The sequence below is a fragment of the Diadema setosum genome, chromosome 17 (assembly GCF_964275005.1).
Source record: "Diadema setosum chromosome 17, eeDiaSeto1, whole genome shotgun sequence".
Lineage (NCBI taxonomy): Eukaryota > Metazoa > Echinodermata > Echinoidea > Diadematoida > Diadematidae > Diadema > Diadema setosum.
In genome coordinates, this window is record NC_092701.1 from 27,047,563 (window position 1) to 27,073,921 (window position 26,359).

The following is a 26,359-nucleotide window of genomic DNA, read 5'->3' on the forward strand; positions in this document are numbered from 1 at the left end:
ATGCCCGTTGGAAATTCAAATAGAACGGGGCGATAATGAGATGCAAATTGGGGTGCTCCACCGCGCCTGCACCACCTCTCCTTAAATTACCTCTCCAGAATATTAAAGGGATTGCACAGTTTCGGTTGAGAATGGGTTTAAGGTTTCAAACATTTCTTGATGATTTTTTTGAGATAATGAGAAACCTCTTATGAAATAGGAAAAAGCATTGATTTTAAGATGAATTCAAAGTTTATTTAATAAAAAGTGGTTTTTAGATGGCTGAGATATCCAAAACAAAGCAATCCTAATAAAAGATGGGACCCACTTTTATCAGAATCGCTTTGTTTTTCTTTTATTTTTTTGTGGATATCTCAGCCATTTTTAGAACCGATTTTCATCAAATAAACTTTGAAATCCTCCCAGAATTTCATGAAGCATTTTTGAAATATCTTGCAAAGAGCTAAAAGCTGAATTCTCACCTCACCCAATACTAAACCATCCCTTTAATGTTGAGGTTTCATGAGGACTCATGCGGACCAGTCTATGGATGCAAAGTACAGTGACCGCCATTTTCAAAATATTGCTGGGGCCCCACAGTGCTCTTGAAACACTCATTGACCCTGTGCAGGCGAGAACATAGCTCTAATGTCAAAACATGTCACTTGCATTCCAATCCACATTCATTTTGCTCTATCAGCTTTATCAATTTAACAGCAACTGATGGAAACCTCATATTTTTCCACAAAAAGAAAGAAAGAGCCACCAATGAATATGGGAAATCTGCTGTGGAAGAGTCTCATTTATCAATGCCAGGAGGTGCGAGTGTTGTCGCAAGTTTAGCAGATGCTTTTTCTCGGTTCCAATTGCCACCTGTCTCGGCGGATGTTGTGGAGTCTCGGAGAAGGAGCAATGCTGCCTTTGAGGGAGGATTGTAGATATGTCTTGGGATGGAGCAGCAGTGGCCTTGTTACACTAAATTATTGAAAGAGTTAGAATGTGAGCAATGCTGGTGATGATTTGTCTTGTGTGCAGATCTTTACATACCAGTACATCTGTTAAAAACAAAACAAAACAGCAACATACAGACTGTAGCATGTAGACTATTCTGCCTTTGCAAGTCATATGAGGGAAACCATTTTTGATTTATGCTCTTTCTCACTCCCTGCCTCTTTTTCTTTGCTTGCTCTCTAGCTCCCTCATCAAAAATAATGTAGAAATATCAACAGGGCACAAAACATATCTCATGATACAATGCTTGTTTATGGTGGTCCGCTTATTTCAACTGGACAAGCTGGGTCAGTGTTTGACATTGGGGAGCAATCCAAACATGACAATAAACACATCTGATACTTCTGCTTTGCTGGCTGGTCAGCCGAGGCCGAGACTAGCAGGGTGTTCAGACACAAAAAAATTTATACTAGAACGATATAGCTCTACGATGAATTTATACGTTTGAACACTGACTAATGGCCCAGTCACAATGTCGGCAATCTGTCGGGTATTAGTTTTGACCGGGGGTCGTCGTAGAAAATAAAGAATCCTTGAACAATCCTAGCAATAATCCTAATAAAAGTGGAGCAGTCACATTGTCTGAGATTTTTTCAAGGATTTTGACCCGGTTTTGTCGAAAAATCGTGGGATTAGCCTCCGATCGCCTCCGATTGCATCGGAGGCGATCGGAGACGATATCTGCGATCGTCTTTTCTTTTAATTGACATCTTCAAAATCTTCAAAATCTTCTGTCACAGCCTCCTGCAGCAAGAGCGTCTCAAACTTTTAGCGATCCGGTCGGAGGCGCCCTTATATACACGGCGATTTACTACGATTCCACCGTACGAATCGTCGGAGACGATCACAGAAAGCGTACGAATCATCGGAGGGCGCCGGAGACTACTCGCAGACATTGAATCTCAACCTGAATTTCCAATCCTACACAGAATCTTGCGACTAGTCTCAGATTATTCGGGGGACGCCTCCGATTAATCGGAGGGCATCGTAGGTCATCGGATATTGTGTGTGGGATGCCAAAAATGGGTGAAAAATCTTGCGAGCAATCTTGCAATTTTAAGTTCAAAGTTAGGGACCGCGACGGGTGTGGCGATGCCTAAAAAATCTGCGACAATCCGCAGGCGTCCGGAGAGCGCCTCCGACGGGTGCAAAATCGTGAGATCTGTCTCAAGATTTTGTTAAAATTTCCCGGGTTTTACCCATCGCCGACGCATCGCAACTGATTTGTGACTGGCCCATAACGAAATGACGTATACGACGTATAGAACTCGATAATGAATCACCATTCCATCATGTCTATTGTGCGTCTGAACGTATGCCAACCATAGAGTGGTATAACTGGGCGGGGCTTAATGGGAGCGCGCACGAAAGGTGACCCCGTAGCTGTCACCCATGACCATAAAAGCATGCGTAGTGGGAAACCACGCCTCTATACAACGTTTTTCAGATCGGTCGAGATTAGCGTCTGAACGGTCTGTCAGCTATACAATGATTCTTTATACGTCGTATCTTTATCGAGGTTTGGTTTAAACTGGCTTGCGTCTGAACAGGGGGATGTACTCTCTCTCTCCTCAGGCAAAGTCATATCTGCAGGTATTTTTATTGCCTTTCAGTGTAATGTCCTGTCACAAGACTCATCTATTTTTAGAGTGATAAATTGAGAAGGTACAACATTATATCTGTTCATTTCACCATGGACCTAGTTGTAGGTCCATGATTTCATATACACAATGCCAACCTGAGGTCGATTTGTGCACAGTCTCTGTGCTTAAACTGTTTTGAGATGAGTACAGTCTGAAACACATTACGATACGATACAATTATATCACGCATGCACTGCAAGGTATTCAGTATACAAATAATGTGCATCTTAGCATCTTGAATTTTTAGAGCTATGTGATGAACAGCTGTATGTTGGCCCACAAACTGAATGTCCAGAAGAAACGAAAGATTAGCAGAAAATTGCCAGGCTGAAAACATGCCAAAAGAGGTTTTGACCCATAATAGACCCGTGCACACACAACGAAAATCGAAATTACAATCGCGATCCAAATTTCCATTTTTTTTTTTCGACCGTTCATACACAAGGAAAAATCGCACTTCGCAGCAAGGAAAAAACGATCAGTGGCCAAATTGCGCATGCGCGAAACTTGCATGACCGAAGACTGACCCCACAGTCCCAATAATGTTGACGTTCACGCGCTAAGAACGATGGGATTAAAAATACCGATTTCCGAATCTCGATCGCGCTCACACACACACGACGCTTGGCAAAATAATTGCGATTATTCTGAAAAATCGCACTAATAGTGCGAGTTGGATCGCGATTAGGATTGCGAAAATTAGTGAAATTTTTCTGTCCACACAGGAAAAAATTTCGAAATTTTGATCGCGATAAGAAAATCGATTTTTAAATCTCACTTTTTCCCTTGTGTGTGAACGGGCCTAATGACATCCCCAGAAAGCAACTGATATCTTGGTCTGAATCTTCTGACTCCATTTGGCATCATTGCTGCCTCCTGTGTGACTTGATAGGAATAATATATGGATGAAATACGAGGGTATCCATGACATACCAAGTGTTTGATGTTTCGCATGTATCAACATTTAGAAATGGTGAACTATGCTCTTGGTGAATGTCTTGTTTTTAATAGAGGGGTGGAGAAGGAGGAGGGAGATGAGAGAATTGGTGGGCAAAGCAAAGAAGAAGAAAAAATGGTGGTGTAGTGGGGGTGTGGTTGGGAGAGGAGGATGGGCCTTGTGAAGTCATTTATGTACCATGTAGAGCCCAACAGAAAATTGACCTCCCATTGAGGACGGTCTGATTTTGCTACATGTATTTCCCATAGACCCCTGCTCGAGTATACTCGGGCCTAGTCCTCAACAGGTTAACATTTACATTTGTAGTACTTTGCTTTCAGTATTTCACCATCAACAAGTCAAACAAAGTTGAACTATTTCAACACAAGTTACAGAAAATGTCATGGATAACCTTTCCTCTTTACAAGCATTTCCTCATTGAAGTGTAGAAATGAAGACCATTTCACCTCAGGCCGGAAATTATTACTAAATCTGTTAGTTTCTATGTTGAAAAAAACAAAAAAACCCACAAAAGTTAATGAACTCTCAGGAGCTTGCTAAGGGGGAAAACACACATACACACACACAAATGAAATGTGGACACCTCCTTCTTGCTAAGTCTAAGTTTACAAAGTTCAAGCACCAAACCAAGCAAGCTTCTCAAGTATGTAGTTTCACCATGTCCCAGAGAATTTTCCCAGGATAGGGGCTCTCTTGGTCTGTCATGATATGAACAGGAGTACAAATTATTTTTTTCTTCTTCTTCTTCTTGGAGGGGTGAATTTGGGCTTCCATGGAGAGCCCATGTCCATTCCGAAACAGACCACCTGACTTTCGGAATGTTGCTGTGTACATACACAGACTACTTGGGGACTGTTTGTCCAGAGGATCCCATCTTGCTTTGAATTTTTTTTTTCTTGCCAGAAGGAAATATTATGAAGAGAAAGAAAATTGTAATGAAACGCAATTAACAGAGAAGTTCCCCCCAAACAAAACAGACAACAACAAACAAACAAACATTTACATTGTATTTGGAATCAGCAAATGCTGAAAGACTAGTGATACACTCGGAAAGAGATTGAGAAAAACGGGACATTTCATTCTTGAGTTATGAGTATTTAACTTTCAAATAGACATACTTTTGGTTTGCAGGCCATGGAGTCTGTCGCACAGCTGTTACTATGTGGCAGTAATGTTGGCATTTATAGTGAGACTCATATCAAAGTTGGAAGTCTTCATTACTCTTAACATGTTTAACAGTGCATTTCAGAAATGCAATTACTGTAAAACCAGAAATATTTGCGGCATGAAATATGCGCAAATCGGAACCGACGCCCTTTTTGGCGGTATGAACATCCGTGTGCATTTTAATTTTGCAAATTTTGGCTCCTCAAGAAATTTGTGAAAATTTCATTCACACGAAAATTTCATGTTTTACAGTACATGATACAAGGAAGTTATTTTGTAAGTGTGAAATTCCTCCTGGTAATCCCAATCCCACCCACTCATACTGGCCCCGTGTTGAGTACATCTTGCAAATTTGTTTCAGTCCATGGTTTCACCATGGACCCTGGTAGGGTCCATGGTTTCACCAAGCCATTTTCTCTGCATTTTCCCCCTGTTTTCAATGTACCCACATTTTGATCTGCATGTTTGCTTTACTACACTGTGTGTTTGCACATATGGAAGTATAGTGAGGTCGGTCGGGTTGGTTCTCATCGTAGTGAAAATTTTAGAAAAAAAAAATGAAGTGTTTTTTTTTTTTTTGTATGTGGCAGCCATATCGATTAGTTTTAGCTTCTGCTTATTCTAAGTCTAAGCCTTCTGGATACATAGAAATACTGTTTGCCACATTGATTTCTTTACCTTGGGAGGGCCCAAAATAGTTTAAAGGGAAAGGTCATCTCTGGGGGAGAATTGAAAATGTATGTGAAATAATGAGTGTGAGCAATCACTCCAGGAAGTATACCGGTAAGCAGGAGCTTGGGGCAATCTGGCTCCAAGCCATATACTGTAACACAGAAACATTCGTGGCATGAAACTTTTACGAATTTGAGTCGACAGTCTTTTTTTTGCAGCAAGAAACTTTCACGAATTGCTACTGGCATTCAGTGCATTGTGTGAAAAAAAAGAAATTGTGTGCATAATTCTTTCGCGAAGCTTGGTTCCTTGTGCAATTCGCAAAAGTTTCATGCCCGTGAAAATTTCTGGTTTTACAGTAAATTGAAATTCCGTACCGTGTTAAAGTTTAATTTTATAATAAATAGAGTGCTGAATATTATCAGATGAACAGAATGTTAGAATTCCTTTCAAAATCAGGTATAGAATAGGAAAGTTTTACAATTTATAAGTTTAAAATGTTTTCACATAATAGTGTGTATGTGTGTGTGGGGAGGGGGGGTGGTGCTGTTATCATCAGTCGACAACTCTTTCCTTGATCTGTACACAAATGTTGCAAAAATCATGATATTTTGGTCCATGATTTAATAAGTAACTACAAAGTCAGTGTAAGTTAGATTAAAATACAGTCGTCTGATGTGCAGTCGTCTGATGTGGTATTGAAAAACAAGTGGGAATGTTGTGAAGATTAATGCTAAGGTCAGTTGAAGACATCTTAAGCTGTGACATAATATTATTGAATTTGCATATTTATGTTTGCTACTGAAATTACAGTGTCTTATATCAGGTCTGATTTCGATAAAACTGACACCTTTCCATTTATTTTCTTGTGTCTTCTTCATCACAGCGAACATGAAATATGAAGTGGAATCAGACTTTCAGTTGTGAAGAGTTTTTCTTTTCTCTTTAAAAAAACAACAACAAGGAATTGAAGTGACGAAAATGTGAAAAGACACTGATTTCAATGTTCATGTGCACTACAGTACAGAAACAAGTAATAGAGAATCTTAAAAAGGAGAAAAAAAAAAAGATAAGTTGAGCTGCCAGTAGTGTTATGCGGGTCACGCTTCTCGCCTCCATCACGTGCCAGAAATGACAAGAAAAAAAAAAAAAGTTTGCAAATAAATCAGTGGTGTCGATGAAGTATCCCACCTGCCAAATTGATGTCATTATTAGGGTGACGGAGTGACACATATGCCGCAACAATTCACAATGGAATTGACGTAAATGGCACAATTTTTCACTTCGTGGCAGCCAAAAAGTGGGCTGCTGCCAGCTCCTCAAATTAACATTTGTCATCCGGGAATCATGACTGGGTGAATGTGGTAGGAAAAAAAGGATAAGCCTGGATAGTTCTATTGTCCTATATAGTTTTATATTTTTGTTTTCTCTCTCTATATATATATACGTATCTATTTCTTCTTTTTTCTTTTAGCTGAAACTATTTCTAGGATCTGAGAATGTGTTGTGAACTTTGAGTACTTCAGAGCTTGCATGATTTTTATTGAGAAAAAAAAAATCCAAAGCATTGTGTGGTAGGCGTACGGGCAGAACTAGGCCATGGAATGATTGTTTGGGTCACTGTTGTCTGACATTATGTGACTGAACTGGGTTTTCATTCATTCATGTGCTTACTGCTCGGCGAGCTTTCAGGAAGAAAGCTCCCATGTCATACTGTCCCAGAGAATTATCATCTCACTCGATGCATTAGACATTGTGTTTTGTATCTAAAAAAAAACCCCAAAACAAACCTAAAACAAACTTTAAAGACTTTCATGTTTTCAAGCTAACTTAATCTCTTTCTTTGTAAAGAACAGAAACAAAACAAACAGCTAAAAACATATATGCCCAAATATGTCTGTACCTGATTGCTTTTGTTTCAGAGTGAATGTAAAAGTTTACACTTACTGCTCATAAACAAGTTTTTGCCGTGTTTCATGTTAAGAAAGATGCTTAAAATTTAGGAGATAGAGTCAAGGGCACAGAAATTACTGTTGCAGTGTATTGCTCAGCAACATAGAATGTACAATGTATATGTCTACAGTACATTTACAATGTGTACATGTACAACCGTATGTTTTTGTTTCTATGTATGCATTAGATTGGATAGATGAATGGATGTATATAGGCCTACATACTGTATGTTTGTGAGTATGTGTATGTATGTGTTTGTGTAGCTTTTCTAGACATATTTTGAGATATCACACTGTGTCTCTGTACAAGGTATAGTGCACCTTGGGATCTTCCTGGACCGTTGGTATTTTGAAACCCACCTTGCCATCCACATTGTCAAGAGTGCGGTGACTCACCATCCCCACACCTACGCAAACACTGGCCAGGAATTTCCCAAGTAGCCCAGAACAAGCAGTCTAGTGCTGTGTGTACAAGAAGTCTTTTGAAGTGTAAGGAAGGATTTTCTACGACATAACCCCCCCCCCCCAACGCTTCATCTTTTTCTTTTCTGATCTACTCGATACCCAATACCTGAAGTCAAGAAGTCAGAAGGCGTGGGCTGGAGAATGGGTGCTACGCTTGCGTCACTAAGCCCCCCATGTCAAACTTTTGGATTTCACTCCTGGATCAACCCAAACAAAAAATATGGCCTCAGACCAGTGGTTCAGTATGGCTGCTCCAGTTTTGTTTAGTTTAGTTTAGTTTAGTTTACATGTCTGGGGTTTAGTTGCAAATGCAAAATATAGTTTGGTGATTCTTGTTTTCACTTCACATCCAGTTCTGTGGCATTAGCACATTTCTGAGTCATATGGTATGGCAAATTCTGACAATACTTTAAAAATAAATTCCAAATTTACAAAGAAAAAGGACATTATGGTAAAAAAAAAATGAAATACCCCTCACAAATCTCTACCAAAAATGTTTTTGCAGTCTCAGTATTTTAGTATAATCTTGCAGGAAACACAGGGTTTTTTTTTTTGTCTTGTTGCATTTCTTAACAAAACAGTGATGTTTAGTCACAACCACAAATTTATGCCCTCATTTATCCTGCAGTCTTTAATACATTTTGATGATTTTTCAGTTCACTTTATTTTTACATTTTTCTTTCTTATAATTTCCACATCTGATAAACCAAACATAAATGAGGAATGCAAGAACGGTGCATAAACATAGGAGCAACCCTAAAAAAGTACTTCAACATTTTGACAAAGACATTATACGAGACGAGAACAGATAATTCAGTATATGACAGGGTCATTAGCCCGTTGAGGACAAAGTAATTTTGCTACAACATGCATTTCCCATAGACACTTGTATGAGTATACTCGGGACTCATCCTCAACGGGTTTAACACCGTTGGTCTTTCTATAAGTCCAGTCCTAAGATTTACTGCTAAAGATGAGTAGATTAATGCAACACAAAAGCTACGGGGTGTGTAGAAAACTACGTGTATAAGGACAAAAGACACATTTGAAGCAAGTGTAGCTGAGGTACATATACGCACACAGTTTATGCATTAAAGGGATGGTACAGTATTGGCGGAGATGAGAATTGGACTTTTATCTTTTTGCAAGATACCAAGAAAACACATATGATATAGTACAGAACATACCATTTTAACAGGAATTCAAAGTTTATTTGATGAAAATCGGGTTTTGAGTGACTGAAACATCCAAAAACAAAGTAAAACAAAGCGATCGTAATAAAGTGTGGGTCCCACACTTTATTAGAATCACTCTTTTTTGGATATCTCAGCTATTTCAAAACCAATTTCCATCAAATAAATGTTGAATTCCTCATAAAATTACATGCTTTTTCATATTTCATAGGAGGTTTCTCATTATATCACCAAAAAATGTTAGAAACCTGAAATTAGGTCTCAACCAAAACTGTACAATCCCTTTAAATGCAGCTTATAGTTTATATGTTTTTATGTACAAGAAAAAGTTGATACCAGAAGCTTACAAATTCACCTTACTCTTCTCAAATCTTGATGCCTTTACAGAGGAGCACGGGCTGGAGTTCACCAAACCCGCCTGCTTTGATGCCCTCCACCTCATCCGCTGGAAGATCCAGTACATCGTGCTCCAGTATAAGCAGAAGCGCCTCTACCACTGTGACAATAAGCAGGTGAGGAGTGGGTGTAGCCTTGGGGCCAGGCAGATTGTATACTCATGCCAAACAAAGTTTTAAAAGTGGTATACAGGAATCACCATGTCATTAGATTGATCATGAGGCTTCATGATACAACATTATTTATCTGATCAATCCTGCAATGACACTAGCTTCATTACATCAGAATTTCTTTGGGTTGCTCAAAGTTTTTGGGCACAAATCTTCATTTCCATAAAATGTCAGCTTTTCCAGCAGCAAGAAGCGAGTTGTGTCCTTCTTTAATTTGTACGTGTCTTTATGTTGGTGTGTGTATGTCCATCTGCGTGCTTCAGACGTGATACGGTCCAAAGGCAGGTCAGGGCTACGACTGACCAATCTACAAGGAGAATTTCAGCCAAATCTCCCTCTTTCAGTCTATAATGTATATGATCAGGCAGTATGGAGGCTTAGAATTCCAAAGAATGGCCTGAGAAAGTTGTAAAAGCAGTTTGTGTTTCGTTTCCGAGGGGACGATATTAAAACTGGCAATTATCTCATTGTGTGTGACCCAGATTTCCCCCTTCCTTGGGCCATTCATTAGCGAACCAAAACAGAACTAGAACAAAATTGAAAAGTTGTCTCAAAATGTCCCACGCTTTCTTGCCATCTTCCCACACTGAATGGATTTTGCTGTATACAAACTTTAGCCCTTGAAGTCCTTTGTTCGCTGATTGGCACGGATATCTGGAAACTATTTATAAGTGGATAGAGATTATTTAATCCCCTCAGTCCATGTTGTATAACCATGGCCTTCCTGTGGGACGGGCTAAGGCACATTGCTACATCTGAGAGGGCTTGCTAACTTTAAACCAAGGTTAAGTTTGAATTGATAACTAAATACTCAGTCCCTAAACACACAAGGATTAAAAATGCTATATCCAGGATTTTGCCATATTTTTCTTCTGTTAATCTAATTTTGTACAATATGTTTTTGTTACACAGTGCAAAATAATATACAAAATTGTAATACTTACCATACATCAAAGATGACATGAATTGTCATGCAACCACATTTTTCACTGTTCAAAAATGAGCCATTTTTTCTTTCTCATTTGCTGATTAGTCTGCTGTGGAGATCCAGCATAGGGCACCTGGTCCCACAGTACGACTGGACAAGGAGCAATGGAACCTGTACCAGCCGTGGAGTGGGAGCTACAGCCTCCCCTCGGCTGCCTCGCCCAGGATCCGTCGCAGCCCCTCCCTACTCCGGAAGGCACAGAAAGGTAATGAAGATGCCGCCTTTGTATTATTCATTTATTATATTCATTTATTTAGTCTTATTTAAAAAGGGAACAGGCTAGTCAAATTCATGGCCCTCAGGCCTGCTTTTCAAATGTGCCCTGTTTTAACCCTAACTAGGCCGGGGGGGGGGGGGGGGGGGCCTCCGAGGCCCCCCCCTCGACGTTCCGCGCGATGTATCGCTAACGCGAAAAGCTATCGCCACGACGTTTCATGACTTTTTTCTTTCAAGTCTCCCGCATCTTTTGACACCAAATTTGCGATGCCCGGGCGCGCGCTTTCGAAGTTGCGCATAAATATGTATGTGCATGTCAGACCAAAAATTGCTCAAAAACGTGAATTTGTGTACAATTTCAATGCAAACTGTGCTTACAGGCAAATTTCACAAAAGCATGATTATTTGGGGGTTTTATTGATTAAAATCAATTATTAATATATTTTCTTGTTCGGAACAATGTCGCAAACAAGTTTCATCGAAAAAACAATGAAAAACATAAAGTCGAAAAAACAAGGAAATACATAAGAAATTCAAAAAACAATAAAATACAAGAAATTTTTTCTGATGGCACAATTTTTTTCTCTTATATTTGCTCAGGACACTAAAAAGAATATTTACAAAAAAAATGTGCCCATTTTTAGCTTTATTTAGTGATTTATACCAAATTGTCTGATTTCATGCATCATCACGCATAAATTAGCATAATTTAGCATAAATGATTATTTTTTTTTAAAATTTAACTTCATGGTACTTTAGATTACATCATAGGCAATGTGTGTGCCAATTTTCGTCGCGATCGCGCGGTCGACGGCCGAGATCTGGAGGGGGGGCCTGGGAGGCCCCCCCCCCGGCTCTATGATCTTCCTAAATAGCCCGGCCTAGTTAGGGTTAAATTGCAAATATTGCAAATAAAAGTCACATAATACAACAGCAACAAGAGAAGAAAGTAAATGAACATGTAGAAATGAACAAAATATATGAAATCTATATAGATGAAATGTGATACACGAATCAAAGATAAGAGCGGTAAGAAATGATCAAATGGAAGGTTGAATAAATCACGTTATCAAATTGTACAAAAATAAGGAGCAAGAACCAGAGTTATACATTAACGAGTGGAAACATTGATTGATTGATCGATCGATCGATCGATCCGATCGACTGACTGACCGACCGACCGACCGATCGATCGATCGATCTATTGATTGATTCTTATCGTAATCCCATACTATGGAACTTAAGATTATGGCAATATCTATCATCATTCATGAAACTATATTATCTCAAATCCCAACTCCAACCATATTTCTCTATATAGGACTCATAATTGGCTGTAGGACCAATTTGAAATGGGAGTTAAGTATGGAACTCCTGCCATAGTGCAAGTAGATAGAGATCGCCTCTCTGTGTGAAAAAAAAACAACAAAAACACATACACAGAAAAGTGTAGGTGAGATGAACATGGCTTGCTTGAGGTATACTGAGTTGTGCAAGTGAAGCGAATGCCATTTGACGGCACAGTTGATGTATATATGTAATTCTTTTTTTGCTTGTGTTGTCTGGAGATAGAGACACAGTCTTCCTATCTGAGACAATAACCTGTACAGTTCATTGTACCTTTCTTTTCCAATGTTTGAGGTTAGTTTATTTTGGAAATCCAAAACACAGACCATTTCTTTTTTCTTCTTTTTTTCAGAGTAGGACATAAATACCTCAGAATGTTTACCACAGTGATCCTTTTGTTTTGCAATGCAGACAAAGTAAATTCCTGTCGTGCTGATATCAAAGAGAATACCTACCTGAATTTTAGCATCTACAAGTTCAATGTACAGTTTCTTACCTCAAAGTCACAAAATATTCAGCCTGACTGCGTTGTGGGGAAAGAGGATTCACATGATTTGCAGTCCAATGCGTGCATCCCTCCAAAGTGCACTGGCGCCCTCTTGTGATGAAATTATGACAACCGTTGTGAATTGCTGCCATGGATATAGAAGTTTTCCCTTTCTCCTGTACTGTCAATATTATGGGAGGGGGGGGGGGTATGATATTACTGTAACCAGCAGATTGTGTAGTCTGTCATTTTAGTCCATCACAGTTGATTATGGCTGCGTTTATCTAACTTGAGAGAGAGAATGGCTGCGTTTATCTAACTTGAGAGAGAGAATCACGTTTCCAAACGCGTTTGGAACGGTGTTTGTAAACGTGGTTTGAAAGTGGTGTCACTGCGCAGCTGCTTTGCGCCGTTTGACCCGGGAAATAAAGGTCAACTGCAACCACAAAACATGCCTCCTCAGTCAGACACAAATAATGGGTAGAGAGTACAACCGGAAACAGCTGGGATTTGACCTTGAGATATAAACGCGTTTCAAAACGGCATTGTGTTTATCTACTCACAGGACAGCGATCGTGGTCTCAAACGCGTTTCAAAATGGCTGCGTTTATCTAACTTGAGAGAGAGAATCACGTTTCCAAACGCGTTTGGAACGGTGTTTGTAAACGTGGTTTGAAAGTGGTGTCACTGCGCAGCTGCTTTGCGCCGTTTGACCTGGGAAATAAAGGTCAACTGCAACCACAAAACATGCCTCCTCAGTCACACACAAATAATGGGTAGAGAGTACAACCGGAAACAGCTGGGATTTGACCTTGAGATATAAACGCGTTTCAAAACGGCATTGTGTTTATCTACTCACAGGACAGCGATCGTGGTCTCAAACGCGTTTCAAAACGCCCTTTGAAAGGCGTTTCAAAAACGGCGTTCCTAAACGCGTTTGAAAACACGGTTGCGTTTATCTAACCCCTGAAAATGCCTCAAACGCGTTTAGGATCGTGATTCTGCCTCAGAAAATTTTTAGATAAACGCAGCCTCAGATTGCATGGAGCAGTTGCTTCCTTTGAGTGTGAACTTATCTCACAGGCAAATTTGATTAAAAAAAAAAAAAGAAGTTAGAAGGATAAAAGGAACAGATGAGAGAATGTTTGAGTGGAGTGGATCAGGTGTTGAAAAAGTTAGATGACAGTTCTACTGTCAGTAAATGAATCAATTTTCTATCATTTGAATAATGGAAATGACATTGTATGCCTCAAGGATGTGCAATATCAGTGAATTTTAGTTATGAAGAAACTGCCATTTTGAGGAAAATGAGGCAGTAGGTGACATTTGTTCGGAATGGTACAAGTTGTGTCAAGTCATGCAGCCACAGTTGCTGTTTTGAAGAACCTATTCATGAAGCCGTACTGCTCTTTCTTGGCCAGTTACCACATCAGCTTCCTTGCTTTCCTCACCAAATGGTCACAGGTGTTTTAAACGTAAGTGTCAGTGAACAGGGATCACTCAATTTGTCAGCCCTATTGTATTGCTCTGGCCTTTGTGTGGGAATGTATTATTGTTAGTACACCTGAGAAGGTTGTCTAACTTTAAATGCCACATTCGGTTTCTTTCAAAGGAAGCTTAAAGGGGAGATCTCACCAAATGTATGTGTGTGGACTTGTGCGATTAGAAAGATTTGATTAAAATCTCGGTAAAAGTTTGAGAAAAAGTTAGTAATCTTTTTTTATAAAATATAGGCTATATGGAGTTTTGGATAATTCTTTTTGCTGAGCTCTCAAGATGAGAACTCTGGAACAATTTGTGATGTCATGATAGATTACCTTGATATGAAGAAAATATGAAGGGAAATCTCAAATGTTCCTTTAATTGAAATGAAAAGCACACTTTCCCTGAACTTAGTACTATTCAAGCTATGTCATGGCAAATCTAATTCTGCATGCCTTCTAGGGAAACCAGGTCAAGTGCTCCTTTAAATAATTGAATTATCCTTTTTGTTCTTTGCTGTCTCTGAAGGGAAATTCAATCCAAATGTTGACAGAGTGAATGCAGAAACATAAATAATACACATCAGTAAAGTTTGAGGAAATTCAGCAGTGTATTCAACAGTTATGGATTTTTATAGTTTTTGGTAAATCCATGTGCTTTTGTAACTGGAGAAGAAGACTACAACAATTTGTGATTTCACAGTAGGGCTAAAGGAAATAGAACATGAATACAACTTAATTTCATTTTTCCGGCATGATAAATGAGCAATTTATTGCTCATTTATCAAGCCTCAATTTGACTACACATTACAAGTACTTGATATTTGTATGTCCTTTATCTCCTTCACTTTCTCTTCCTTCCGCGCCTAGAGCACTCTGCAGAGTGGATTTGGCGCTATATAAATCATATCAATTATTATTATTATAATTATTATTACTCACCCCTTCAGAAGGCAGTGGGAATAATATTACGTTTAGCAATGGGCGGTAAAGAGCCAAAGGAATGTGTACTTTTTATCAGAATTAACTTCTTGTGGATAGAAAAATACATGTATATAAATAAGTGGATAGATGAATAAATTGAGAGAGGAATGTGTACTTTATATCAGAAATAACATTTTTTGGATAGAAAATACATGTAGGTAGATAAACAGATTAATAGATAGATAGATAGAAAGAAAGAAAGAGATAGAGAAAGATGTATTAAGGTAAATTAAGGGAGAGAGACAGGCAGGCAGAGAGACATATATAGATAGGTAGTTAATGAGAAATGGAGAGAGAGAAAAAGGTGGATAAAGATAGAAAAAGAGACAGATAGGTAGTGAGAAAGGGAAAGAGGGAAAGATATGAAGATATATAGACAGATCGATAGGAGAGAGAGAGGGAGACTTGGAAAGAGACTTGCTCGTGATTCACTGAAGAGGGCAATAAACTGGCTAACATGCTCTGAATGAAAAATCCATTTTGAAATTTCAGCATTGACTTCAGTCTTCATACAATGAAGTTAATTTCATCAATTTAATCTCTAAATCCAATTATGACAATTCATCTCTCCCATCTTTGGTGGAGTCATGACCCTGTGGATCCTGAAAATAGTCAAGTTCTTGGCACCATTTTGTTTCTTTCTTTGCTTTATAGAGGAATGTTTTCCAGTCAGAAGATTTTAAATAACAGTATTGCTATGACTCAATATTTTTCCTTTGCTATCAAAAATAGCCTCATTCAAACAATTGAGTGATTACATTCCACTCGGTCTATTGTGTTGTTGAAATTACTGATAGTTTTCTGTTGGAAGGGGGAGGGAGTTGCTGTGGCAAACAGCATAGACTGCTCTTGTGCTGAGTTCCTTAGCATTTATGTGTATTTTGTTGAGCTGGAAGCTACACTTTGTGTGCCTGGCAAATGTTAGGAACACTCTGGAAGTATGGTCCTTTTGACCCATCTGGGTTGCTCTTTCGGCGTGAGTTATTCCCCATTCATACTGGGCAAAAAGGGGGTTCTGAAGACTCCTATAGCAGCCTCAAGTAGCCTTTCAGCTCAGTATGAACAGACAGAATTCAGAAAAAGAGATCCGATCAGGTCAGGTTCTGAAATCACCCACAGGGGGTAGTTTCAGAGCCTCCTATAGCAGCCTCTAAGAGCCTTGCTCCAGTGTAAAAACTAATGGGTTCAAGAAGTGACCTTTTTTTGGCGACCTGGAAGTTATCAGTGAAGGTCATTGCCAGCTATATCGAGAATAAACCAGCTATATCGAGAATAAACCAGCCATCGTGACCAACTGCTGCTGATAAATGATGCACAACTTACGCACTTTTGCGATCCATCACATTTCCAGTTATGTAAGAAATTCAAAAGCCTGCGCTGTGTGTCAGAAGGGAACTCGGTTACCGTGGGAATGGAACCAGTCTGGCCTGCTTGGGCGAAACCAGCCTGAGCAGTATAAACAGCCAAGAGTCCACTTTTTTGGAGCAGGCTTTGGAACTTCCACGAGGAGGCTCTGAAACCTGCCTGCAGTATATAAATGGGGTATAGGTTTCTCCCAGAGGGCTCTGCCAGTACTGTTCATCCAGCATTGCCCAGGAACCCATCTCTACACCTGGATCAAAAGGGGCCTAATACCCCGTTTATACTGCTAGCGGGTTTCAGAGCCTCCTCGAGGAGGTTCGAAAGCCCACTCTGAAAAAGCAGCCTCTTGTCTGTTTATACTGCTCGCCAAAAGCAGACCCTAGCAGGCCCTAGCAGGCCCAACCTTCTCCTCTCCTCTGATTTATGGCGTGGGCTTTTGAGCGACAGTGTGCAAGTTGAAAGGCTTTCTGCAGCGAGGATTGGTCAAGATGGCTGGGTTGTTTATGTAAGCAGGTGATGACCTACAGCAATTACCTCCGGGTCGGCCAAAAAGCGGCTTCTTGAACCCCCTTTGCGTTTATACTGCAGTCGAACCTCCTCGAGCCTGCTATAGCGGGTTCTGAAACCTCCCCCCACAGGAGGTTTCAGAACCCGACCCGACCCGACCCGACCGGATCGCCTTTTCTGAATTCTGTCTGTTTATACTGAGCTGAAAGCCTGCTCGAAGCGGCTACAGGGGGTTTCAGTACCCCCTTTTTCCTTAGTATAAACGGGGTATAAGATGCATTCCAGGTCTCGACAGTAACTCTTTTCTCCAGTGGACTGTTCCAGCCACTAAAATTTTGGTGGCCCAAGAAAGATAAAAGATATACATAGTGGCCCAAAACAAAGCAAACGTGACAGTCCACTGTGAATGCATTGCTTTTTTTTTTTTTTTGCCTGAAATTTAATAAAGCCTGCTAAGTGTGTGCTAGTTTTTCCATTTTTAAATCAAAATGTTATTTTTGCCTTTAAGAAGTTTCTTTTTTGTATTAGTGGCTCTGTTTATGGAAAAATAAACATAAAAATAAATATAGCTCTTTGGACCCTCCTAACAGTGTGAGTGTCCTCTTGTGACTCTGAATGGAAGATTAAGATGCTGTATGGGGTGACACATTCAGACTGAAAAAAGATCTATTTCTGTCCGCAAAAATACCTCAGCAGTGCCCCAACAATGAAGACGTGCCGAACAGGGGAATCGTGGGTACTTTGGAGCAACTGTTTTATAGCGCTCGTTTGCAAAAGTTCAAGTGGGATATTACATGGCAATCAACTCAAATATAATGTGTATGAGGCATCTTAATCACTCCAGAACATGTGATATTGACCTAGTTGGTGCCGATTAAGAAATAAAGCTTGGTATGGCTTTGAATTTCATGTGCTTTTCTTCATGCGATCCAGACATTCTCTTGGAGAAGAAAAAAGTAGTCTCCAGTTCAGACCTTGTTGCAGAGTAAATATTGGGAATCAATGAGCTTCACTACTGAGATTCTGTCTTAAGTGTTCACAGACAATGATTGTAGGTGTTCTTAAAGGGAAAATCCAGTCCAAAAATAAGTTAGTCTGATAAAAAAGAGTAGAATCTTACGAGTCCAACGGTAAAAATTTGACTGAAATCGGATGAAAAATAAGGAAGTTATAAAATTGTGAAGTTTTGCTAATTTCTGTAAAACAGTCCTTGTACAGTGGATGTGAATATACAAATGAGTTAGCTGACCATATCATAACCTCACGATTTGCCATTGATCGTATAAAAAAAAATGATGAAAATTCAATGTCTCTGTCATTGAAGTCTGACACATGATGTTATTCCTGGTTGAATAACTTCAGAATAGTGATCAGTTAGATATACATGTATCAGAATTTGAGCCTTGGGCATAATTGTGTTTGAATGAAAAACTGGAAACTTTGAAATTCTATGTACAGTCTTCATGGCAAGTTGTGAGGGGATGACATGCTCACTTTGCCATTTGCATACTCATATGACCATTCAAGAACTGTTTCCTCAAAAATTAGCGAAACTTCAAAATGTCATAACGTCCTTATTTTTCATCCGATTTCGATCAAAATGTTACTGTTGAACTCGTAATATTTTTCTCTTTCTCATCAGACTAACTTATATTTGGACTGGATATCCCCTTTAAGGGTTGTTTTAGTGACCCATCTGTGTCATGCAAGTGTTATATCTTTTATACGTAGGTTCTGATCAGTAGGTTTGTTCGCAAACTGACTGAGGATATGATTCTATCCCCCCCGCACCAAAATACTTTAATACAGGCATTGTCTTCTGGTTGACTTGGAGATTTAAAGGGACACATCAGTCTGATTGCAGTGCCAGGAATCATTATTTTAGTTTTCAAAGTGCAGAATTTGTGACATTTCATTTAAAATTAATTTTAAAAAAATCCTCTTTTGAAGGGACATCGCAAGCATAAGACTTAAGTGGCTACTGGCCGATGTCTGTTGGCTACCATATTAATTGTCCTACCAAGATACATAATTTATATTGCTCAGTACTGTTTCCATAATTTGCAAGGATTATTTTACTACAGAAGACCCCCTGAGCTTTTTAAGGATCATGGCCATCGTTTTCAAATACATTGTATTATCAAGTACTTGAATCATGCATATTTATGCAAGTGTTTGTATTTAGCAATTCCTTGGTAGGATTCATATCAGAGCAATTAGTAATAAAAAATCAAATTAGAAACGTAAGTTAATACCATTTGGTTTCCACTGTTGCTATTTAGCATGAGTTATCTCTCCCTCCCTCGTTTCTGTGTCAAAGTTTCATGAAATTCCTGTCGCAATTAATTTGATCTGTAGGCCCTATTTATATTTTTAGTGTGTCACATTGCTGTCGTGTGCGCTTTAATATAAGAGTGTTAAATTTCACTCCTCCATTTCTGTCGTGTGCCTTACATTATTTGCATGATATCATCAGCATGAGCGCCACTGAGGGAATGACAAATGTAGAGGTTGCCCCCTGAAATATTGGCTGAAATCCATTTTCAGCTCCCCGGGGAGATACGCCCTTTCAACCCTCCATCTATAAATGAATAACTGACCTCGTACAGTGTTGCCTTCTGGCAGTGAATCACAATCACTGCAAAGGTGGTCAACGCATTATAGTCACAAGTTGCATTTGAGGATCTTTTTATGGATTGGTGGCAAAAGCAAAATGAATAATATCATCTCTTGATTTAATTGTGTGTTAATTAACCTTCAGGCTCTAGAGGCAGTTGAGATTGGCCGCCGCAAGTTATTGAAATGATGCATAGTTAGTGTGCGTAAAAATCAATTTGCATAAACTGTGATTCCACACCACCATGTAGCTGCAAGAATACCTGCCAAATTATGCAAATTTTCCTTTTTAGTTCACATTTATTTCGCTACTTTCTTAAAGTTTGTGTGTCCCCTTTGCATCCCTGAAAATTAGATTGCTTCATGGGTTGGTACATTACAGAGGTAGGTAATTCAGACCTTTCCTCAGAATGATAAAGCTAGAAACTTCTTTATGATGGAGGGGGAAGCAATATTACAGATTTCCAGTGAATTTATTTGGACCCAGAAAAAAAAAATCCAACCATTATTCCTGGTACAAACGTGGAGCATATTCTTGAGTGGCATGGTATAGTTAGTCTTTAATTTCTTTCTTTTTTTAAACTCTGAGGTTTATTACCAAGAGACTTTATACACAGTGTTTGGAGGCATTATTCTTCAATCATGGAAAATTTTGTGATGCCGTGGTGTTTGCCATTTGCAAAAGGGATATACAGCCTTACAGTTAACATGATCTGTATTACCAGAAATACAAATAAACTATGAGTGGTAAGCTTCTCCTTCAAGTGTGGCCAGTGAGTAAAAGTTAATGATGTGAATGACTGATAACACTTCTTGGGTTCATGTGTAGAATCATCATAAAAATGTTGTTGTTTGAGCATCAAAAACCACATTCTGCATTTGAAATCATCATAAAATGTACTTGGTTTTAATAGCTTCTGAAACCACATTCTTCATTTGGAATCACCATTTAAGAATATACTTGTTTGAGCATCAAAAACCACATTCTGCATTTAGAATCATCATAAAAATGTACTTGTTTGAGCATTAAAAACAAACCCCACAAAAACAAAAACAACAAAACCACACATTCTGGATTTAGATTTCATTTAAAAGCTCTTCCAGCAAAGTGAGTCTTAAAGGTCCAGTTTACCTTTGGGAACAGTGATTTTAAAAATTTTTAAGATATGACATTTAATGCATATGTGTAGGTCTGTTGTGCCACAAAACATCCTATCATATCAGATTTTCGCGATAAAGCATAAGATATAAGGAGATATCACTATTTTTCTCATTAAGCCATATCTGTAGACGGTTTAATCTGGAAACATTTTTATAATATCTATTGTTCACATTTTGTATATTTAACAGTACATACAACATCGATTATACTGGTTCAAATTTTTACATTGGTTGTTTCTGTCCCTAACTCACATTTTAGAACTATCTTGAAGCTGGGTTTTTGTTTCATCTGCGAATGGTAAATTATGCCTTTAAAATAAAGAGAGACATCATCGACTTAAATCAGTCATTCCAGCATTTGCTCTGTCAGGTGGTTGACGGTTTCATGTCGGTGTGATGGCACAGAACAAGAGATGCAGTACAGATATACATCTCAGAATGCGTCTGTTTGGAAGGACACAGAACATTGTAAATTACATTTCTTGGCAGGTTGGTTGGATGGGAAGTGAAAGACAATAAAGTGATGTCACTGGCCACCTGTGTATTTTGGATGGATGACAGTCTCTTCTGGTGGGGCCCAATGCTTTGGTACCTGGGAGTCAAACATTTTCGCCACCCCTGTTAGTGGGCTAAATGTTTGCAAAATTGATCCATGTTTTAACCCATTAACGCATTTCCCATAGACACATGTGCGAGGAGACTTGGGACTCTTCCTCAACGGGTTTACAGTGAGTCAAGAAGGATGCTCTTCTTCACCACAGTTCTCATTGAATTGCTGTCAAACAGTTTAAAACGGAGTAAAATTTGTGAGTGAAGAGGGTGTCTTTTGCTCAAATTTTCAGTGTGTGTGTTTTGTTCCCCCCCCCCCCCCCATTGAGTTTTGGACAGGAGGTTATGACGAGAGCTTTCAGACTGGACGATTTAACCCTTGCATGTTGTTGATATTTTCAGTGTGAAAGGAGTCAGAGCGCAACACGGTTTTGACGTGCATCCACAGACTCCAGCTTGCAACTGCAGCTAAATTTGGCAAGAATAGCCAGGAAGGAAGCCAGTGGCTGACCACTTCAGATACATAAATTTAGAACAAACACCTTCTATACAGTTGTACTAGATCTCCTAGATCTCTGAGGCATGCTACAGTTTGTGAAAGTATGACTCTGGTAATACATGTAGTTGGGCTGAACTGCCATGAAAGTGGCTGTTTATGCAAATTCCCTTACAAGCACTTGCATTTCACATATAAAAGTAAAACACAATTCGAAAGGAAAAAAAAAACTCTGTGGAGACCTTTGAAACTAAAAGAGATACAATAAATATGCAAATAAAGGTCTGCTGGGGCACTGCAGTTGCAAGAAATGTACATTATTCATATACCTGTGGAAATCTTTGTCCTGATGACAATTATTCTTTTATTAAATCATATTTTACATGCAATATGATGTCATCATAAAAGCTAATTAGCATAAACAGCATAATTTAGTGGAAGAGATGAAAGTTTTGGGAATTCTTTCCTATTGCTTCCAAAGAAAACTTTGAATTTGAGGAAGTTGTGTTCTTTTTCTTTTGCAGCTCCAATTGTGCATCAACTTTCTTCATTCGCAGATTTTATTATTTTTTTTAAAGCATTAAGATTCCCTTTGAAATCTAGAAATTATAATGATCTCACACAGGTAAAGAGTAAAATAAAGATTGTGATTAAGTTTACTTCAAGAGGCATCTTATGGCTGCAAGCAGATGGCGATGTTTATATACAAATTCATGAAATTTTTCCGTCGATGTAGGGCAATTTGTCAATCAGATGTTTATATACTTTTGCCGAGTCACATTACAACCATACAAATTGCCATAGCTATTACAATAACTTCAGAAACATTTTCAAGCAGACAGGACATCACTTCAACGCCACCACAGGCCTGTATAGATTTCATTTCCACAAAAGGTGTGTTACCTTGTAACCTTTGAAAGTCATTATCTTTTTAAATAGTTTAGCATGTTTGCTTGTGTTTTGAGGCATGGGCAAAACATCAGTTCATCAACCGCAATGGGCACAAGCGTATTTCTCGCTTTGACGCATGGTGTACGACTCTGGGGATATTGATCATTATTTTGTTATTACTGCCTTTACTGCTCTAATGAGGATACTCTTATTTTGGGGTGTTGATAAATTTGTTGTGAGCTCGTTGATAGAAGGAGTAGTATTTTTTTTTTGTCAGTCAAAGCAAAATTGTTGCATCATCATATCTTTTTTTATTGCTGCCATAAAAAAAACTAAGAATAGTATGATTAAACTAATGAACTTTGGATAGTATGAGATTTACTTGACCTCTGTGTATAAGTCTGAAAGATAGAATTATTTCACTTTAAATCATTCCAGTATTATTTCTGCCAGATTTTTAAAGGTATGATGCCACTCCTTTATTGAGGAAAAGCACAGTGATGATATTGTGCCAGGAAATTGGTGTATGTCCAGTCTGCCATATTATAGGTGTGGTCTGAACGATGTCAAATTTCTCATTTTTGGACTGAAAATAGGGTTTCTGGAACTAATAGCAAGGTATGTATTCATTCCTATTTGTATCATTGAATTGATCACCCATTATTATTGGGTGCGTTTATTTTTTTTTATTTTTTTTAGATGGAGTTACATTTAAAGAACAGTCTGCAGCTAAATCACATGCAGGGCTAAACATGAATCAAAAGACCTGTTCACGTGCAGCTGAAAATAATGATTGTTAAAAGTAGATTTTGTTTTTTGCAATGTGATGCAAAACTGGTAATTCTTATGTGTAGACACAAAAACAGAAATCTCAAACTTTTGCCATCAGCAATTGCGTTGATAAAATCAGTCCATCTTCATTTTTGCTTTTCAAACTCATACAACATTTGTGAAAGGCACCCCCCTCCCCCCCCCCCCAAAAAAAAATATATATATATTATACATATGTATCTTTTTAGTTTCATTGTGTAACTCGCTGTACTTAGCCTGGGGACAGGATGCCTGTATAGTGATACTGCAAATATGTGGCTGCAAGTAAAATTGATGTTTACATCATGTTCCAAAAACAGAATGCTCTTTATGTGTGACCGAGCCTCCCGTCAACCGATCTGATCTGAACTGATCACCCGCACAAGAGAAGGTGGCAGTTATAAATGTAGAGGGTATGTAATTAAAAGGGGAGAACATAACCATAAATGTTTCAAATTACATCCCCTCTCCGCAGGGACTATGGAGGCACTATAAATAACAGGTGGAGATAAACATATTTAATTCAATTAGAGCTTCAAATTGTGCCACGCCTTCTCCTCAATTAGACCCTGTCCCATGGCAGATTGCTGAAATATTCCGTCTATTATCCGGCAGCACATGAGAATAACAACTTCCTGGCGTTAAGTCTTTCGCTCCCAGCTTGAATTTCACTGTACAACATATCATACGATGTATTAGGTATCTAATATTTCTTGATGACACGTTTCGGAAAGAGAGTGTACTGAAAATGTGTACCAAGTGTTGTCAGCTGTAAAGCACAGATTGAATTGGATGTAACATGGACGAAAGCAAAGTTGTCTCCTTAAAGTCAGGTGTCTTCGTAATGCAATAGTTACAACCATACATTGTCTCCTAAGGTGCCATCCAATACACTATAATGCCATATTCAAAGTGCATTTGTCAGGTTGTGTGAAAAGCAAACACTGGATTAGCCCAAGTGAATTTATGTCACTGTGATTTTGGAGTACAATTAGTCTTGACTACTGAAAGATAAAGCAGGTATATTTATTTACAGTTAGAGTAAACAAGGCATTTCTATAGTACTGATCTCTGTTCGAGATTTCATGTTAGTACAGTTGTGCAGTGTAATAAAAAAAAAAGTCAAATGGTGCAGATTCAATCTATCAAATATTGTGTAATGGATACACTGTATTTTGTTTGGTATTCATGTCATATCTACCTTTTTTTCCAGATGTTTGTTTCCCTGACCTGTGGCACCAAGCAATTAATAGGTTTTATGATATTTTTGAGTGTGATATTGTCATAAAATATTAATTAAAAAAAATCATTGTGAGCGTATCTAAAGGAAACCAGTGCCCAGATAGAAATGTAGATTGAGTGAAAGCAGCAATATTAGTGGAACACAGCAGTGAAAGTGTGAGGAAAATTGGACAATTGATTAAAACAATCAAAAGACTCATTAGATACTTTGGAACAAGACAGATGAATTGTCCATGGAAACAATAGATTGTTTGATATCACTCCATATGTATCTTTCGATGGGTTCTAATTTTTCAGTGATGGCAGTTCGTCTCGAGGAAATTATTTTTTGCCTGGACAGTTTTTCAGTCTCAAAACTCACTGTGAGTGTGAGAGGCGGCTTCCTTGCACTGCATGGGCACAGTGTTTTTGTGACCGCAACAGTCTCCTTTTGATCCTTGTCTGAGCCTGGCCATTTTTTTTTCCCCCCTTCACAATCCATCTCTGATCTGAACAGACTGACAGAGATTGGAAAAATTCAGCACTTTAAACCCATCTCTTCTTTAACTCTTTCAAGACCGATGTCTAGCAAACTTCCATTGGATGTGCACGTGATCGTCGTGCCTTAAGCTGTGACATGGTTACTGGTCCCAGTGATGGTTAGCCTTTGTTATCGTAGTGCTGTCTCCCACTTCACGCCTGCAAACACCATTTTAATCCCGGTTGTGGTAAGCCGTATCTATCCATGCCCCTTCTCCCTTTCCCTTCCCCCTCCCCTTCCCCCTCCCCTTCCCCCTCCCCTTCCCCCTCCCCTTCCCCCTCCCCTTCCCCCTCCCCTTCCCCCTCCCCTTCCCCCTCCCCCCTCCCCTTCCCCCTCCCCTTCCCCCTCCCCTTCCCCCTCCCCTTCCCCCTCCCCTTCCCCCTCCCCTTCCCCCTCCCCTTCCCCCTCCCCTTCCCCCTCCCCTTCCCCCTCCCCTTCCCCCTCCCCTTCCCCCTCCCCTTCTCCCTCCCCTTCCCCCTCCCCTTCCCCCTCCCCTTCCCCCTCCCCTTCCCCCTCCCCTTCCCCCTCCCCATCCCCCTCCCCATCCAACAGGGGAAGATGTTATGAGAGTCACTGGTGAGATATGTAGGAATGTACTGTAACCGGTTTACTATTAATCTAAAGGTAAAATGCATCAAAATCTTGGTTTGTCTTTTTTTTTTCAGTATATCCATGGATAAACATGTACATTTCAATCACTTACACCTTGTCCGATGACTTTTTGAGATCTTCCGAGTAAACTACTGGCAAATTTTTCTAACCAGCAGAAATTTTGTCTTATGAAAGCTCACGACTTGTACTCACAGGATGTCTGTCATGTTGTGTCGACTATAAACATACAATGTACATCTTGAGGTGCGCCAAAATTTGAAATAGGCACATCAGTTGATACTTCAATTCTTTTACATTTTTCTTGACTTGTCAGGTATTATGCTGAGAAAGCATTTTACATCATGAATTATTTATTTGCGAATCATGTAAATTGTTGGATGTAGTCAGTATATTTGTATGTGATTAAAATCTACCCCCCCCCCTCCATAAAATTAAGCACAAATTTCATCCGCAATAGGTCCTTCAACAAGGAGAAGTAAGAGGA

The 26,359-nt window shown here is 39.1% G+C and overlaps 1 protein-coding gene across 1 annotated transcript in view; it reads left to right on the forward strand.

Annotated features, from left to right (window-relative positions):
* LOC140240893 (uncharacterized) overlaps window positions 1–26,359 on the forward strand; it is a 338,767-nt gene that overhangs the window by 37,745 nt on the left and 274,663 nt on the right. The window contains exons 2-3 of the mRNA XM_072320671.1: window positions 9,428–9,552; window positions 10,640–10,799. Of these exons, the coding sequence (XP_072176772.1) occupies window positions 9,428–9,552; window positions 10,640–10,799 (285 nt within the window). The remainder of the gene's footprint in view (window positions 1–9,427; window positions 9,553–10,639; window positions 10,800–26,359) is intronic.